Raw genomic sequence first — 16,410 nt, 5'->3', positions numbered from 1 at the left:
ATGATTTAAAAACCAGTCTAGATGGGCTAGTGGATTATAAAGTGACCTGACTGAGCATAATGAGAGGCAGTGAAGGAAATAACCTTCTTCTACTTGAGTTTAACATGAAAAAAAGAACTTCAGAGGTAACTAGGGGACTAGGCTCAGTCAGTCGACATGACAGACGGGCAAGAAACCACATATGGTGACTTCACTGACCTCGATTTTCACCATAACATTGAATTTATTTTTGAAAAAACTCACTAAAGTCAAAAGAAGTCTTGTAATGAGCACCAGTGATGGTCGGGGGTTGACATTTTGAATTCCTAAGTGTTTCAGTGAGTGTCCTATAGACCTCAGACAGAGGTGGGCGACCTCAGCAGGTCTGCTCCACCAGCTCATCTGTTTGCTTCGGTCTCGTGTAAAGTGGATAAAACGTCTCCGGTTTGTCTGCTTGTGTAGTTTGATCCGTTGTTACCAGGCTGGACTTTGCTCACTTTACACTGGCGGCTCCATTTGCCGCCTGAACAAATGTAATATTATGTTAATCACATTGTCAGATTACTTATGACTCATGTAATTCACCAGGAACCGACACCAGCCAAATATAGATATAGATGAATATAAATGAAGTTTCCTTTGGTGAGTGGCTGTGGTAAAAACACCCATAATGCACTCTGAGGTGTTCTAATATAGAAAATAATGGATTACTTGTTTACAGTGATACAATATGATAAACCTGGTTTTCTCTTTTATTTTTAATTAAATTCAGTCACTTTATTTTGCACCAGTAGATAAATATAAGAGTATAAAAGATTTATTAGACATTATTATACCAGATTAAATCAATTCACCCTGTTTTTACTTCATCGTTTGCATCTTTGTTTTAGTTTATTAGGATAGTACAAACCCTCTTAGTCCATCAGAACCGGACCAGAACCTCCTGGTATTGTTGTCACTATGAGTGAATGAGCCCACGGAGCCTTTAGAAAGAAACAAAGACAATGAAAATGAAATGAAACAGAACCCGTCTCTCTCTCTCCTCCCTCCAGCGGCGGCGTACCTCCTCGTCTCCCTCATCCCCAGCAACTCTTTCCGCCAGATGTTTCGCTCCACGCGTTCCCTCCACCTGCCGACCCGGGAGCTGCCGCTGTCGCCCGACACCACCGTGGTCCTCCACCAGGTCTACAACCTGCTGCTGGGGCTGCTGGGCCGCGCCAAGCTCTACGTGGACGCCAGCGTTCACGGCACCACCAAGCTGGTGCAGTACTTCAGCTTCATGACCTACTGCCTCATCTCCAAGACGGAGAAGCTCATGTTCTCTGGATACTTCATGGACCTCTGGAACCTCTTCCAGGTCCGTCCTTCTTTATCATTCTGACAGGAGAACAAGATGCTTCTGAACTCAGTTCAGTTAATCCTCACGCTGAAACATTTCCACTCCCTCAGACATTTAAAGAAACAATTTAATCAGCATTTTGATTTGGGCTGCATCTAACAGTTATTTATGTCTCCAAATAATCTATTTGTTGTTTATCATTTGGTCTACAAAACATTAGAAAACAGTAAAAACCACAAAACCCCAAAATATTAAATCTAATATTAAAAAAAAAAAACAACCAAGAAAAGCAGCAAAATTGCACATTTGAGAAGCTGAAACTGTGAATTTGTTGTATTTTTGCTTGAAAAAGCGCATAAATGAGTCGACAACTGCCAAACTAGTTGGCGATGAGATTAATATTTACAGGAGAATTATTCCAATCAACCAGAAACACATGATAAGATAATAATAATAATAATAATAATAAGATAATAATAATAATAAGATGATAATAATAATAATAAGATAATAATAATAATAATGTTAAACTCCACCATTAACACAACGTTTCACTCAAACCTGTCAGAAAAGTTCGAGCCTTCGGTTTGATTAAATGACACAAAACAAGCAGAATAGTGAAGTCAGACAACAAAGACCCTGAATAAGAGGCACATACAGCCCTAACAAACATGAAACATGTCTCATTTCATCAGCTGATTGTTAGCTGCAGTTCCTGACTGTCAGTTTCTCGTCTCTCCTCCAGCCCAAACTGTCGGAGCCGGCCATCGCCACCAACCACAACAAGCAGGCGCTGCTGTCCTTCTGGTACAACATGTGCGTGGACTGCCCCGAGAACGTGCGCCTGGTGGTGCAGAACCCCGTGGTGACCAAGAACATCGCCTTCAACTACATCCTGGCCGACCACGACGACCAGGAGGTGGTGCTCTTCAACCGCGGCATGCTGCCCGCCTACTACGGCATCCTGCGCATGTGCTGCGAGCAGTCGCCCGCCTTCACGCGGCAGCTCGCCTCGCACCAGAACATCCAGTGGGCCTTCAAGAACCTGACGCCGCACGCCAGCCAGTATCCAGGGGTGGGTGGAGCCGCTCTTCTGTTTATGATTCTGACTGTTCTTTTGGTTCATGTTAGTGTTTTTGGTGTGTGGTGGTGTGGAGATGTTAAATGAGCACACAGAATAACATTTTGATGAGCTAATCTTATTTTTGGGGGGTTTCAAGATCAGGTTTATTCACAGGGAGGTGTGTTTTCCATCCAGGTCCACTGCCGAGAACATTGAACAAAAGCAAAACTGATCGAATTAGTTTAAAAACGGCAGCTTTCTAATTTGATTGATTACAAAAAATGCACACGTGATCAGAAGCCGTGAAGAGAATCGAGCTCCTTTTATGCTAAACGGGACACAGGAGGCAGAAAAACACTTTAAAATGTTCTTTATAAAACATGTCTGAATGGATGATGTGGTCTGATTAAAGACGTGTAATGATAATTTTAATGATAAATTTTAATGATAAATTTTAATGATAATTTTAATGATAAATTTAATGAATATAATGAAATGAAGGGATGCTTGATCCCAGGTACGACAGTGGGGGCTAGCTGTCATGTGGTACATGTAAATATAAACTAATACTAATACTGACCCCCGTTCACGTATGAATTATTTACAGCGAAGTTTGTGATCAGACGTTCAAAATATAACGTGACTAATTGAATTCTAATTTGGCCGCATTGTAAATTAGATAGTCGTCAGAGAGCCTCCCTCGTTTTACATTTTAGTTTTACTTTACTCTTAAGACGCCTGTTTCCTCCATTGCAGTGATTTTTAGACACACAAACATTTTTTTATTCTGTTTTCTTTTAAAACCTGACGATTTTACGACTTGTCCCTTTTTTGTTTTAAAGTTTAAATAGTGCTGTACAAGTAAAGATGATTATTATTATTGTATTATATGATGTATTGTGTGTGTGTGTGTGTGTGTGTGTGTGTGTGTGTGTGTGTGTGTGTGTGTGTGTGTGTGTGTGTGTGCTGCCCCCTGCAGGCGGTGGAGGAGCTGTTCAACCTGATGCAGCTGTTCGTGGCGCAGCGAGCCGACATGAGAGAAGAAGAGCTGGAGGACATCAAACAGTTCAAGAAGACGACCATCAGCTGCTACCTGCGCTGCCTGGACGGACGCTCCTGCTGGACCACGCTCATCAGGTCTCACACACACACACGCTAACACACACACACACACACACGCACGCTAACACACACGTGCAGATGAGGAGGTGTCTTTAACATCTGGACGTCCGTCCGGCTTATTGTCTGAATCCTGACGCCTGGTTTCGTTGTTCCTCTCAGTGCCTTCAGGGTTCTGCTGGAGAACGACGAGGACCGACTGCTGGTGGTCTTCAACAGAGGACTCATCCTCATGACAGAGGTGGGATCAGGATCAGGATCAGGATCAGGATCTCCTCCTTAAGTCAAACACAGAAAAACCATCAGATGTTGAAATGAAACAAGCAGCGTAGCTTCAGGCCGGCGTGATGCGAGTCTGACCGCTTAGATTTACTGATGTTAGATCTTATTTAATCAACCTCATGAGGTTTAAGGCGACTAAACCATCACTGTTTAAGTCTAGTTTTAATCAGTGGACTAATATTTAATGTGTTTAGTGTCACTGTGACACCACCTTAATGACCCGCCTTACTTAAAACACAACCTAATGTTTCACACCTCAGTTTCTTTGTCGTGAGTCTGAAGAAGAATCTCAGTTTTTCGACAAAAAAACCCCAAATATTCTAAAGTTTTTACTCCTTAAACTACGTTTCAGTCTGGTTTTTGGTTTTTTAATGACGTTATTTAGTTTTTATTAACACAATTAATGCTCCACGATGGTCAGAATAATGAGATATACGGAAAAGACCCATTAAGAAGTAAAGGAAGAGGAGGATTTAAAACGTATTGTGTTCATGTACTAAAGATGAACCTCTGAAGGGTTTTAATGAAGCCCAACATTGGATGCTTCATGCTGAAGTCTATCAAAGTCGATTAAATAAGATTGTGACTGTAAGCAGACGCTCTGATGTGGTGAATAACCGGCGCTCTCTGTCCTCTGCAGTCCTTCAACACTCTGCACATGATGTACCACGAGGCGACGGCGTGCCACGTCACCGGAGACCTGGTGGAGCTGCTCTCCATCTTCCTGTCGGTGCTCAAGGCCACGCGGCCGTACCTGCAGCGCAAAGGTGAGCGGCACAGCACAGCACAGCACAGCACAGCACAGCACAGCACAGCACAGCACAGCACAGCACAGCACAGCACAGCACAGCACAGCACAGCACAGCATGGTTTAGATACGAAGGCCTGAACGTGTCTCTGTCCCGTCCTCCAGATGTGAAGCAGGCTCTGATCCAGTGGCAGGAGAGGATCGACTTTGCCCACAAGCTGCTCACACTCCTCAACTCCTACAGCCCGCCTGAGCTCCGCAACGCCTGCCTGGGTAACACACACACACACACACTCTCTCACACACACACACACACTTAAAACATTTACAGAAGTTTTGTTGCTGCGTTATGTAGAAAAATATAAATGTGATCATTTTGAGTTGTTCTTTTTATGAGTAAGTCGACCCTTTAACGCCAAGTGCATCATATGTGATACATACACCTCTACATCATCAGTTGATATGTTTATGTTTTATATGTTTAAGATAAACAAACCGTGAGCAATAAATTGCACAAAAATGCCAGATGTAGCAAAACTTATACAAATTAAAACTTTTTTAAAACTTTTTTTTTTAATTTGTCACACACACCAGACTACATTCATAAAAACAAGGATTATACCTGGTGGAACATTTGACCTTTTGTGACTTTGGTGTTTTAAGGGGTTTGTTCAGATAGAATAGAATAAAAGATATTTTTACTGTCAACCAGGGTGGACATTTGTCTTCGGCTCCCCAGCATGTAAAGCAGGCAGACAGTTGGTAAAAACTCGTAGACAGGGTAAAAAAAGCCAGGTAAAATCACAGTTTTTATCAGTGGAGTCTGGTGTGAGCGATGTCACAGTGGCTAAAACAAGCACTTTTGATGGTGCAGTGGACCTAAAGGATCTGCTGCAGCCTGTTTAGTAGCTGCCAGCTGAGGTGATCTACTGTTTGTACCCACTCGTCATTTAGATACTAATGTATGTAAAAATGGTTTCAAAGTACTGGAGTTCTTCTTTAAACTGAGTAAAGTGACTTTACAGGTTCTCTGTAACGTGTTGTGTTCTTTGTTCTGGTTCCTGCAGACGTGCTGAAAGAACTCGTTCTGCTGAGTCCACACGACTTCCTGCACACGCTGGTCCCCTTCCTCCAGCACAACCACTGCACCTACCACCACAGCAACATCCCCAGTGAGCCTCCTCCTCCTCCTCCTCCTCCTCCTCCTCACAGCTTCCATTACCTTGTTTAAGTGATCTTTTTAAATGTGTACTCGTCCAAACCTCACGTACAGTTCTCCTGTCCTCAGTGTCGTTCGGCCCCTACCTGCCCTGCAGAGAGAACATCAAGCTGATGGGAGCCAAGAACAACATCCGACCTCCGAGACCAGAGCTCAACATGTGTCTGCTGCCCTCCATGGTGGAGAGCAGCAAGGTATGTTCACCTGCAACCCCCTGTCACATGACCTTTTACAGCCCCGTCACATGACCCCTAAGGCTCGGTCACATGACCTTTAAGCCCCTGTCACATGACCTGTCTGGTCTTTCCAGGTTTCCTGTATCAAGTGTGTTTGTGCTGTTTGTTGAATTGAATGAATTAAATCTGGACCACAGCTGAACTTTATTTCCCTCTAGAGTGGAAATGATTCACTGATGAACTGATTTAGTTGATCAGCAGATATTTTGATTACCGACTGATAATCTACTGATTGTTTTTTGCTTCAAGAGGAACTTTGATGGTTCCACTTCTTCCTTTTTGCACATTTGAAGACGTCACCGATTAATCAGTTAATCAATAAATCATTTTCAGATTAACAAAGTAATTGTTGCGGCTCTACGTCGTCCTTCCATCCTTTTTTCCTAACGTCTGTCTGTCTGTCTCTCTCTCTGTCTCTCTCTCTCTCTCACTGTCTCTCTCTCTCCCTGTCTCTCTGTCTGTCTCTCTCTCTCTCTCACTGTCTCTCTCTCTCTCTGTCTGTCTCTCTCTCTCCCTGTCTCTCTGTCTGTCTCTCTCTCTCTCTCTGTCTGTCTGTCTGTCTCTCTCTCAGGGTAAAGACGAGGTGTACGACCGGATGCTGCTGGATTACTTCCTGTCCTACCACCAGTTCATCCACCTGCTGTGTCGAGTCGCCATCAACTGCGAGAAGTTCACCGACACACTCGTCAAACTGAGTACGTGTCTGTCTGTCTGTCTGTCTGTCTGTCTGTCTGTCTGTCTGTCTGTCTGTCTGTCTGTCTGTCTGTCTGTCTGTCTGTCTGTCCGTCTGTCTGTCCGTCCTACAGACACAGTGCTAAACCCCCTCTGCCTCCCCCAGGTGTGCTGATAGCGTATGAAGGACTCCCTCTGCACCTCGCTCTCTTCCCCAAACTGTGGACGGAGCTCTGTCAGTCACAGGTGAGTCACCAGATCACCAGATCACCTGATCACCTGATCACCTGATCACCTGATCACGCCCCGTGGACGCCGAGCGCCGCTCCTTTTTTACCGCCGCTGTCCTTTCTGCTCTCTCTCAGTCCGTTCTGGCCAAAACGTGCGTGAAGCTGCTGTGTGAGGATCCGGCCTTCAGCGAGTACATCAAGTGCATCCTAATGGACGAGAGGACGTTTCTCAACAACAACGTGGCGTACTCCTTCCTCACCTGCTTCCTGCACAAGGTGACACACTCACACACATCGAGCCTTTATTACTCACTCTACAGCACGTTTGTTTGTTTCAAACCAGCACAACTTTATTCACAAACTGTGGATTTTAAACAGCTACAGCAGAAGCATGAAAAGGTCAAATTAAGAAGTGAGAATGAAAAACAATGTTATTATTGTTAGTGATGAAATGTTTCACACAGAGAAAGAAACCTGTCATTTATCATAACCCCCTTATTTTACATTTTAGTTTGAATTTAGACGTTTTTTATACACAAATGTCTTTTTATCAGTTTTCCTTTGTTTTATGACTCGTCCCTGTTTGTTTTTCTGCCTCTGTGAAGCTCATTTGAACAGTTTAAACAGTAAAGATTATTATTATTATTATTATTATTATTATTATTCATCATTTAGACGCCAAAATATGTAAAGAAATTGGCCCGAGTTTAAATGGACCAGAGTTTTCCTTTGATTTACTTCAAAGAAAATGATCACATTTATATTTTTCTACAGAACACAGCAACAAAACATCTGAGTACTTCTTTAAATGTGTCTGTGTGTCTGTCTGTGTGTGTGTGTGTGTGTGTGTGTGTGTGTGTGTGTGTGTGTGTGTGTGTGTGTGTGTGTGTGTGTGTGTGTGTGTGTGTGTGTGTGTGTGTCTGTGTGTGTCTGTCTGTGTGTGTGTGTGTGTGTGTGTGTGTCTGTGTGTGTGTCTGTGTGTCTGTGTGTGTGTGTGTGTCTGTGTGTGTGTGTGTGTGTGTCTGTGTCTGTGTCTGTGTCTGTGTGTGTGTGTGTCTGTGTGTGTGTCTGTGTGTCTGTGTGTCTGTGTGTCTGTGTGTGTGTGTCTGTGTGTGTGTCTGTGTGTCTGTGTGTCTGTGTGTGTGTCTGTGTGTCTGTGTGTGTGTCTGTGTGTCTGTGTGTCTGTGTGTGTGTCTGTGTGTCTGTGTGTGTGTCTGTGTGTCTGTGTGTCTGTGTGTCTGTGTGTCTGTGTGTCTGTGTGTGTGTGTGTGTGTCTGTGTGTGTGTGTGTGTGTGTGTGTGTGTGTGTGTGTGTGTGTGTGTGTCTGTGTGTCTGTGTGTGTGTGTGTGTGTGTCTGTGTGTCTGTGTGTGTGTGTGTGTGTGTGTGTGCAGGTCCAGGTGCTGTCTGGTCCCAGCTGTTCGAACCTGATCGGCGTCCTGGTGACGAACCTGCTGAGCGAGCAGAGCAGCCTGCAGCCGGAGCTGGTGGCTCACAGAGCGGAGCTGAGCAAGACGAGCGGCCTGCTCAACGCTGTAAGAGAGAGAGGGGGGGAGGGAGAGAGAGGGGGGGAGGGAGAGAGAGAGAGAGGGAGGGAGACACTCAGAGAGACAGACAGACTCAGTTATAAAGTCAGTTTGTCACTTTTCTTAAATCTAGTTTCCACTGATTGTCTGTGGAGTCTGAATCTGATCTGAAGCAGTTTTTCTTTTCTTTAACTTCACACGTCGTGAAAATTCAACCTCTTTGTCGCAGAAAGTCGTAGAAAACTTCACATTAACCAGTAAACAATGCGATTAAAGGGAGAATCAAGTCGGAGAAGTAAAAGGATCCAGAACGTTTCTCTGCTTTCTTTGGATTATTGATTCTGTTTATGATCTAGTTTGATCTGGATTATTTTCATAGCATCGTTTTTACCCCCCCCCCCTCCAGGACCTGAGGGCGCTGGTGCTGCTGTTGTCCGTCCAGCCCCCCCAGGCCGTCGACCCGGCCCTCTGCCCCGCCCTGCAGGAGCTGCTGGGCCGCTGTCGTGTTTGTGTCCAGCAGCGCAGCACTCTGGAGCTGGAGGCCAAGGACCACAAGGCCAAAGGTACCACACACACACACACACACACACACACACACACACACACACACACACACACACACACACACACACACACACACACACACACACACACACACACACACAGACACACACACACACATAGTCTCCAGATATTTAAACCTTCAGGTGTCACAGGCCTTTGAAATATTCTGGAAATGTCCCTTTACAGCTTCATCCTTGAATTTCAGTGACAGATACTGAACTTCCTGGTTCAGTCATGTGACCCAGTGACCGTTTCCAAAATGTTTGGTCCGTCTGATTAAAACCTGTCAGACAACCAGCTCATTTTAAACAGCTTTGGTTATTAAAAGGTGATTTTGGTCGTGTATCCACGGCAACGGGTTGGTTCGGTCACATCAGAGGACTCGTTTCTCCTCCAACTAGTCACATTTGGGTGAACTGGCCCTTTAAGAGTTTTTCTTAATCCTCCTGTGAAAACCTGAACAAACAAAACACTGCTTCACTGAAACAGGCTGTTTTTGTAATTTAGGTGAACTGAACCTTTAATGTGTCTGTGTGTGTGTGTGTGTGTGTGTGTGTGTGTGTGTGTGTGTCTGTGTGTGTGTCTGTGTCTGTGTGTCTGTGTGTGTGTCTGTGTGTGTGTGTGTGTGTGTGTGTGTGTGTGTCAGCCGAGGATGAAGGGGCGACCCCGGTGAAGCGGCGGAGGGTGAGCAGCGATGACGACCGAGCCGGCGATGCAGCGGCGCCGCTCTGCGTGGCCTCCACCTCTTCCTCCTCCTCCTCCTCCTCCTCGGCCCTCCCTCCCTGCGGCGAGCCGAAGCCCGACCACCAGGAGGCGCTGACGCCCACCAGCACCTCGGACACGGAGACCCGAGACTCCTCCTCGCTGATCGACCCCGGCACCGAGCAGGACCCGCCCTCCCCCGACCCCGCGCCCACCTCCTCCGGACACCCGGACTCCCCCAAAGAGGAGAAGATGGAGGCGTCTTCGTCGTCGTCGTCCTCGTTCTCCTCCTCCTCCTCCCTGCTGCAGGAGGCGGGGGAGGGCTTTGTGCAGGGGGAGGAGCCTGACCCCCCGCGACACGTGGCGACAGGCGCGGAGGAGGAGGCGGAGCCACGGGAGGGGAGGTCCGCCGCCTCAGAGGCGGCGAAGGAAGAGAAGGAGGCGGGCGCTAAGACGAGCGGCTCCTCGGCCCCGCCCCTCACGGAGGACGCCGCTGCCTTCCCATCAGCCCTTGGGCTGGCGGGGGAGGGGTCAGAGGGCTGCAGCGGCCACGCCCCCTCCTCGCAGGTGTTTCCGAGCGCCGGCCCCCCACCTGACATGCTGGACATGCTGTACAGGACGGTGGAAGCCACCATCGCCATAGTTACCAAACTGTCCGTCAAAGGCCCGCCCTCTTCATGACATCATCGACTCACAGCCGCCATGAGATCTTTAACCAACCGTTTTGTTTTTCTTTCTTTTTTTTTCTCTCTTTGGAAATCCGACTTCTGCTCAGAGGAAAAAAAAAAAAACAGCCTCCTTCCTGTTTTCCGGTTTCTTCTTCTTCTCCTCCTCCTCCTGCTGTTTGTGCGCTGCTGTCCGTTGCCTTCAGCTGATGTTCAGTCGGTCGGTTTTTTCCAGCTTCAGTGGCTCCCGCCTCGTCGTCTTTCGCTCCCTAAAACTGCGACTCCGCGCACAGCCGACCCCTCGTTTGACAAAGAAAGAAGAAAAATAGAAAAAGTCGTACAAGCTACAGCACATTTTGTTTTTGTTTTTTTTTCAAAGGGCAAAAAAAAAAAAAAAAGGTTTTGTTTTGTTGTTTTTTGTGTTTTATACTGATTTGAATTTGTTTTGGAAAGTGATTTTATTTGCTGTAACGGGGAAAGGTTTACAGAACTTTTGTCTCCTCTGTATGTAATTTAATTTTATTGCATTTTTACTGTGTATAAAAATGGTCGTCCTCTGTGCCAGTTTTGTACTTTATGAACGAGGCAAAAGAAAGTTGCCTTGACTTTTTCTGTGGTTTAATTATCCAGAAACTAAGTTTACCTGTAAATTAAGAGAACCACAAGAAACTTGATTCTGTAAAGAATCCTCTCTAGTCATTGCCTGAAGGTGTATATGAAAACTATATAAATATATATATAAATATCTTTATATATATATGAATATATAAAAAGCGGTGCTTTATTTGACTGTGGTTGTAATAAAGCCCCCATGTTGGACCAGCCGGAGCTTTTATTTTCTTTAGTGAACTACATTCCATAATCTATTGTTTATTTTTTCGCTTCTTCTGCTGTGTTCTGATTTTCTCCTGATTTTATTTTAATAGAGAATAAATTAATAAAAACAGTTTTAATATGAAGAGTTATGAACTGAAGTCCATGTGGAGCTGTGAGGTTATTTTTTCATTCTTTCCTCCTCTTCTGCTCAGTTTGAGACGTTTCCACCGCGGAGACGTACGGGAAGCCAAACGGATCAAAAACCTCCTGAGTGTGTAAGTACGGTGTGTTTAAACTCTCACGGTGTGTTTAAAAAGTTTGAGTGGAGGATAAAGTGAAGGAAACACGTACACGAACAAATATCCAGCGTCCGTTTTATGTTATTTCAGACTTTACTGAATCCTGTGAGGTGTTTCTGAGGCGCCAACAGGCACAAAACATGTAAGTTACCAAACAGGTAGACGAAAAATAATAAGTAATATTAACAAAGAGTTAAATCAGAAGACATTGTGTCAAAGTTATAAACTAAAATTGATTTAAAATCCCATAAAAAGAAGAGTTCAAACCCTCCGATCGGACGAACACATCTGGAATCATGGATCCACAAACAACAGGAGCCTGTGAAGTTTTTTATTTGTTCCTCCAGTTTTTATTTCATAGTTTTGAAGAAAAAAAATCCAAACGGATAAAATTCAAAAGCTTTTCTTATCGTTTGTTTGGCAGTTTGATGTAAACGTGTTGCTTCACATGTTCGCTAATAAAGTGCAAAGAAAGAAAGAATAAAAAAGAGTAAAGCCGCGTGTTCATCTGAAGACATCTGAAGATCTGATTTGCATTAAATTCTAATTCCGCTTTAACGTTTTACACACCAGAAGTGAACTGACGCTCGGACCGATCAGCAGCAGCTCAGACGCGTTCGCTCAGAAACATTTTGTCCGCGATCGAAACTTGAATTCAAAACCGCAGAAATCTGAGTGACGTGCAGTCGGAGAGTTTTAGCTGCTTCCAAATTAAATCCTGTACACGAATCATTTGTATAGACGGTTGTTTAGCCTTAAATTTAGAAAATAAAATGCTTTAAAAACAAAGTCAGCTGCTCTGGTGTCTGCTGTACGTGGAATAACTTAATCTGGACATCGTTAATTTGTGATTAAAGCTGCAGCAGGCAGATTATTTTTAAAGTTATTAAGCAAAAATCCCACAATACTCTCATCATGTTGTGATTAAAGAGGTCTGACAGAAAACTGGCCTCCTGCTGCTTCTCTGGGCCGTTTTCAGGCTTTAGTAAATCTACCCGGCGACAGGAGACTTTGTCCAATCACAGGTCGCCTCAGAGAGAGCGAGTGTTCCTATTGGCTGCTCTACAAACATCCCTTCAGATTTGCTATGTTAGCCTCCTGCTAACTGTCGCTAAAGGCTGCAGCTAATTCCAGTTCATGTTAATGGAGCTAACGCTAGCTAGCACTTTAATGATGTATTCTCTAATAACGCTGCACATTATTACACAGCTTCGCTCTGAAGAAACCTATAATTTGACAGAAAATATTAATTTAAGTGATTTTATTGCATCTGCAATCAAAGTCTGTTATAGTGTTACTGTTAACTGACCAACAGACTGTTCAACAAAGCCGTGTTCCAGAAATAATAGCATTTAAAATGATCGATGTTCGAAATGTTTTAAAAAAAGACACGTCTGAGCTTCGGCTGCTGCGTCGGTAATAAATAAATCAGCAAACAAGCAGAATTAGACACATCGCTGCTTAAATCTGTTACCGGTTCTGATTCTTGTTTCTGAGCAGCACCTTTAATGTGTTCATGGGGTTTAATTAAACTCAGTCAAAACTCCGGACAGTCGCTCCAATCAGAGAGAAGACGTGTGGCTTTCGTCGTCGTCGTCGTCGTCGTCTGTCTGTCCGTCGTCTTTCTGTCTGTTGTCCGTCTGCGTTTCCTGTTTAAATGTCACAGCCTTACTGTCCGTCTTCACCGTCCAGATGTCATCGTCCGTCCACTTGTGCTCGTCCTTCGGCCTCTGAAACACAAAGCTGCAGCTGAAGAACAGTTTCTTCTTCAGTGTGCTGATGGTGAATGTTTGAACTGTTAAACTGTTAAACTGAAGGACGTAAAGAAACTTCAAACAGGTTCAAACCTTCTTGGATCAGCTGGAAAAAGAAAAAAAGCTCTGAGCTGAAAACAGTTTCTCTGTTTCGAGATTTGTGGCTCTCACATGACTATCTCATATCCCATGATGCACTGCTGTAGATGAAGCTACCCAACGGGATAATAAAGGAGTTAAAATGAGCTCAACCTTAAACATCGACAGCAGCAAAAGGTGACAAACACATTAATGTAACAGCAGCATGAGTACTTAAAGGCAGAGTCCGTAGCATTAGAGGAACTAGGAAGGGATGACGACCGCTTCAGTTTTTCTGTCCGACAGATTAACAGCCTCCAATCACATAAACACCTGTGATGAACGTAGCGTTAGCTTTAGCTCGGAGGCGGAGCTTCGTGCCGTCGGCTCGCTAAATGACAGGCTGTCGCTGAGCAGCAGCTCTAATTTTGTCTGGACTGTCTGTCGCTCAGCTTTAGCCCCGCTGGAAGACACCTGCAGCGTTTCATTCGGTCCTGCGACACCAGATTTTCTTCTTCTTTTGTCGAACAATCATTTGTTGTTACGAGAATTTCAACCAATATGGTGACAAGTTTCTAAAACGAGTCTCAGACCGACATATTTTATCTTTTACCTGTTCAGGAGTGTCAGGAGTCTTCTCACACCTGTTCCTGGAAACATAACGGGATTTCAAAATGAAAAACGGGCTTCAGGTGAAAAGCTGTGACGACATTTTTAACACGAGGAAGGTTTCAGAGGACTCACGTGTAGCCTTCGTCGTGTAGGTTGATGTCAAAAGTCTCCTTGTCAGAATCAGCTGGATGTTTCTGCGACATCTTGAACCTGAGAGGGTCGAAAACACACAACGACGTTTTAAACTTCCTTCATCCTGATGAGATGTGTTAAAAAACAGACTGAAGCTATAAAGAAGAAGGATTCAGTCCCAGTTCAGATCAGTTTATTCACACAGACTCTAATCAGCTGGTTAGAATCTGGATCTCTTCTTTTCATTCACTCAGTTTCAATAGTTTTTTTTGTATCTTTCAATTTTGAAAAACCCACTTGAGTCATTTTTTGTGAGTTTTTCCAACTTTTTTGTGATACAAATATTTAAAAAAAACAAAATAAAAGTTTTGCAAATCATATCTAACATGGAGAGTCTAAATACTGGAAGCAGAAGTCAGAAATCAGGAAAATCTCTAAAGTCTAAAATCGTCTTTGTTCACTGAAAAAAAACTGTGTGTAAACTAAAGGTTGTTTTATTTTGTAGGGGCGGGTGACCTTCCTGTGTTTAAATGACCTCTGGGGGGCCGAGGAGGTCGGACTTTTCTTGGACTCGTAGTGATTTTAAATAAAATGGCAGAAATTGAGTCAGTTTGAGCTCAAATTAATTCAGACTTGAAATAATCATTGGATTAGTTGATTAACAGAAGATTAAACTGCATTGATCTTATAATATTATATTCATACTGTCTGGTCTCACCTGATGATCAGGCTGACGGTAACGATCAATCCCAGCATGCTCAGCGCCAACATGACGCCCAGAGCGATGGCCACCGTCTGGTCGGACTCGGGGCTCTGAGGCTCCGTCACCACGTCAAAGTGGAGGCCGTCCCCGAACAGCTGGGCGAGCTCGGCGCTCACGGCCGCCGATTGGCTCCGCAGCTTCCTGCCGGAGGAGGAGGGAGAGGTCAGGTGACACAAGAGCTCCAACACGATTGGTCGGTCAGTCAGTGAGGATTCATTTCTTTATTTAATGAGACTTACAGATCTTTATTATTTATCTTTTACATTTTTTAAATGCTCTCCAGCAGTGATGCTGTGATGCTAACGTTAGCTTCTGTGTTCACTAGAGATTTAGGATTCATGGCTCTTTGAAGGGAGCCGGATCTTCAGGAGCCGACTCGTTCTTATATTTATTTATTTATTTACAAGAAGTCAACCAGGGGAAACTTGTTTTCATCAAGGAAACAATCACTGGCAGCAGTTGTAAAATAAGATTTGGTTCAGAATAATTCAAACTTCTACATATTTATTCTGAAATATTGATTATAATTTCATTTGGCTTGTGTTTTCAGTGGAATCGCTCCATAAGATGGTGCCGTACCAACATGCTTTGATCACTATTTTGAATTTTCCCTTCACCTAAAAAACTTTGTGGCTCAATAAAAACTATGCAGGCTGCAGATAACTTCCATGCAAAATTTTACTCACATGAACATTTTAACAATACAGAAAAAATATGAAAATAATAAATAAGAATATACATATACATATATATATATATATATACACACACACACATACATACATATACATATACATATATATATGTATATGTATATGTGTGTGTGTGTGTGTGTGTGTGTATATATATATATTTTTTATAATTTTTTTTTTCCATCATATATTTTTACTTTTCTTCAGTCCTTAATATCTCCTGCTCATTGATCCAGCGGTAAATGTAAATCTCTTCAGTCCAGTCGGGCGTCGCTCACTAATATCTCCTCCCCTGATGCTGCACATCTGTAGCTGCGTTCAGGTGAATGCACCGTGCTGCGGACGACTCAGACTCGGAGATGTCATTAGTCGTTCAGGTGAAGGCAGCGTGGACGACTCAGACTCGTGGGGCACACAGGTGACACATGAAGGCAGCGCGGGGAATTTGCATATAAGAACGACTCACAACTGTGAATCGGTTCTCATCGTTCACTTAAAAGAGCCGTTCAAAAGACTCGACTCGTTCGTCAACATCACATCTCTAGTGTTTACTAGCTGTTACAGGTAAATTAATTTGGGACATGAGTCTGTGGAGCAACACGCAGCGAGCTGTAGCTTTGTAGCTTTGTAGCTTTGTAGCTTTGTCGCTCGTAGTGTGAACACCAGTTATAAAATATGTTTCCGGGCTCCTCTGGGACTTTACACTTCTACTAAACTACTTTTTTTTAAGTTTTTCCTTCACTAGAATTATTACTTTTACAGCTTTAGTAACTTCCTACTACGTTCAGCTAGTAAATAGTTTTGTATTATTGTCGATGGAGCCGTCCAGCTGAATATAAAGCAGCTGTAAGTGGCCCCAGATTTACCAGCTGAGATCCTCCAGTGAGAGTCTGTGAGCGTGACGAGGAAAGTCACATTATTG

At 43.9% G+C, this 16,410-nt stretch overlaps 1 protein-coding gene across 1 annotated transcript in view; it reads left to right on the top strand.

Annotated features, from left to right (window-relative positions):
- usp34 (ubiquitin specific peptidase 34) overlaps window positions 1-11,301 on the top strand; it is a 65,816-nt gene extending 54,515 nt beyond the window's left edge. The window contains exons 65-78 of the mRNA XM_070854762.1: window positions 1,032-1,336; window positions 2,064-2,393; window positions 3,361-3,518; window positions 3,663-3,741; window positions 4,423-4,549; window positions 4,696-4,803; window positions 5,598-5,702; window positions 5,819-5,943; window positions 6,557-6,680; window positions 6,824-6,903; window positions 7,023-7,163; window positions 8,280-8,420; window positions 8,818-8,974; window positions 9,622-11,301. Of these exons, the coding sequence (XP_070710863.1) occupies window positions 1,032-1,336; window positions 2,064-2,393; window positions 3,361-3,518; window positions 3,663-3,741; window positions 4,423-4,549; window positions 4,696-4,803; window positions 5,598-5,702; window positions 5,819-5,943; window positions 6,557-6,680; window positions 6,824-6,903; window positions 7,023-7,163; window positions 8,280-8,420; window positions 8,818-8,974; window positions 9,622-10,358 (2,717 nt within the window). The 3' untranslated portion in view covers window positions 10,359-11,301. The remainder of the gene's footprint in view (window positions 1-1,031; window positions 1,337-2,063; window positions 2,394-3,360; window positions 3,519-3,662; window positions 3,742-4,422; window positions 4,550-4,695; window positions 4,804-5,597; window positions 5,703-5,818; window positions 5,944-6,556; window positions 6,681-6,823; window positions 6,904-7,022; window positions 7,164-8,279; window positions 8,421-8,817; window positions 8,975-9,621) is intronic.
- The last annotated feature ends 5,109 nt before the right edge of the window (window positions 11,302-16,410 follow it).

Source organism: Pempheris klunzingeri, chromosome 3 (genome assembly GCF_042242105.1).
Source record: "Pempheris klunzingeri isolate RE-2024b chromosome 3, fPemKlu1.hap1, whole genome shotgun sequence".
Classification (NCBI taxonomy): Eukaryota; Metazoa; Chordata; class Actinopteri; order Acropomatiformes; family Pempheridae; genus Pempheris; species Pempheris klunzingeri.
The sequence above is the reverse complement of the archived record's forward strand: the minus strand, read 5'-3'. Positions and strand labels throughout refer to the sequence as shown.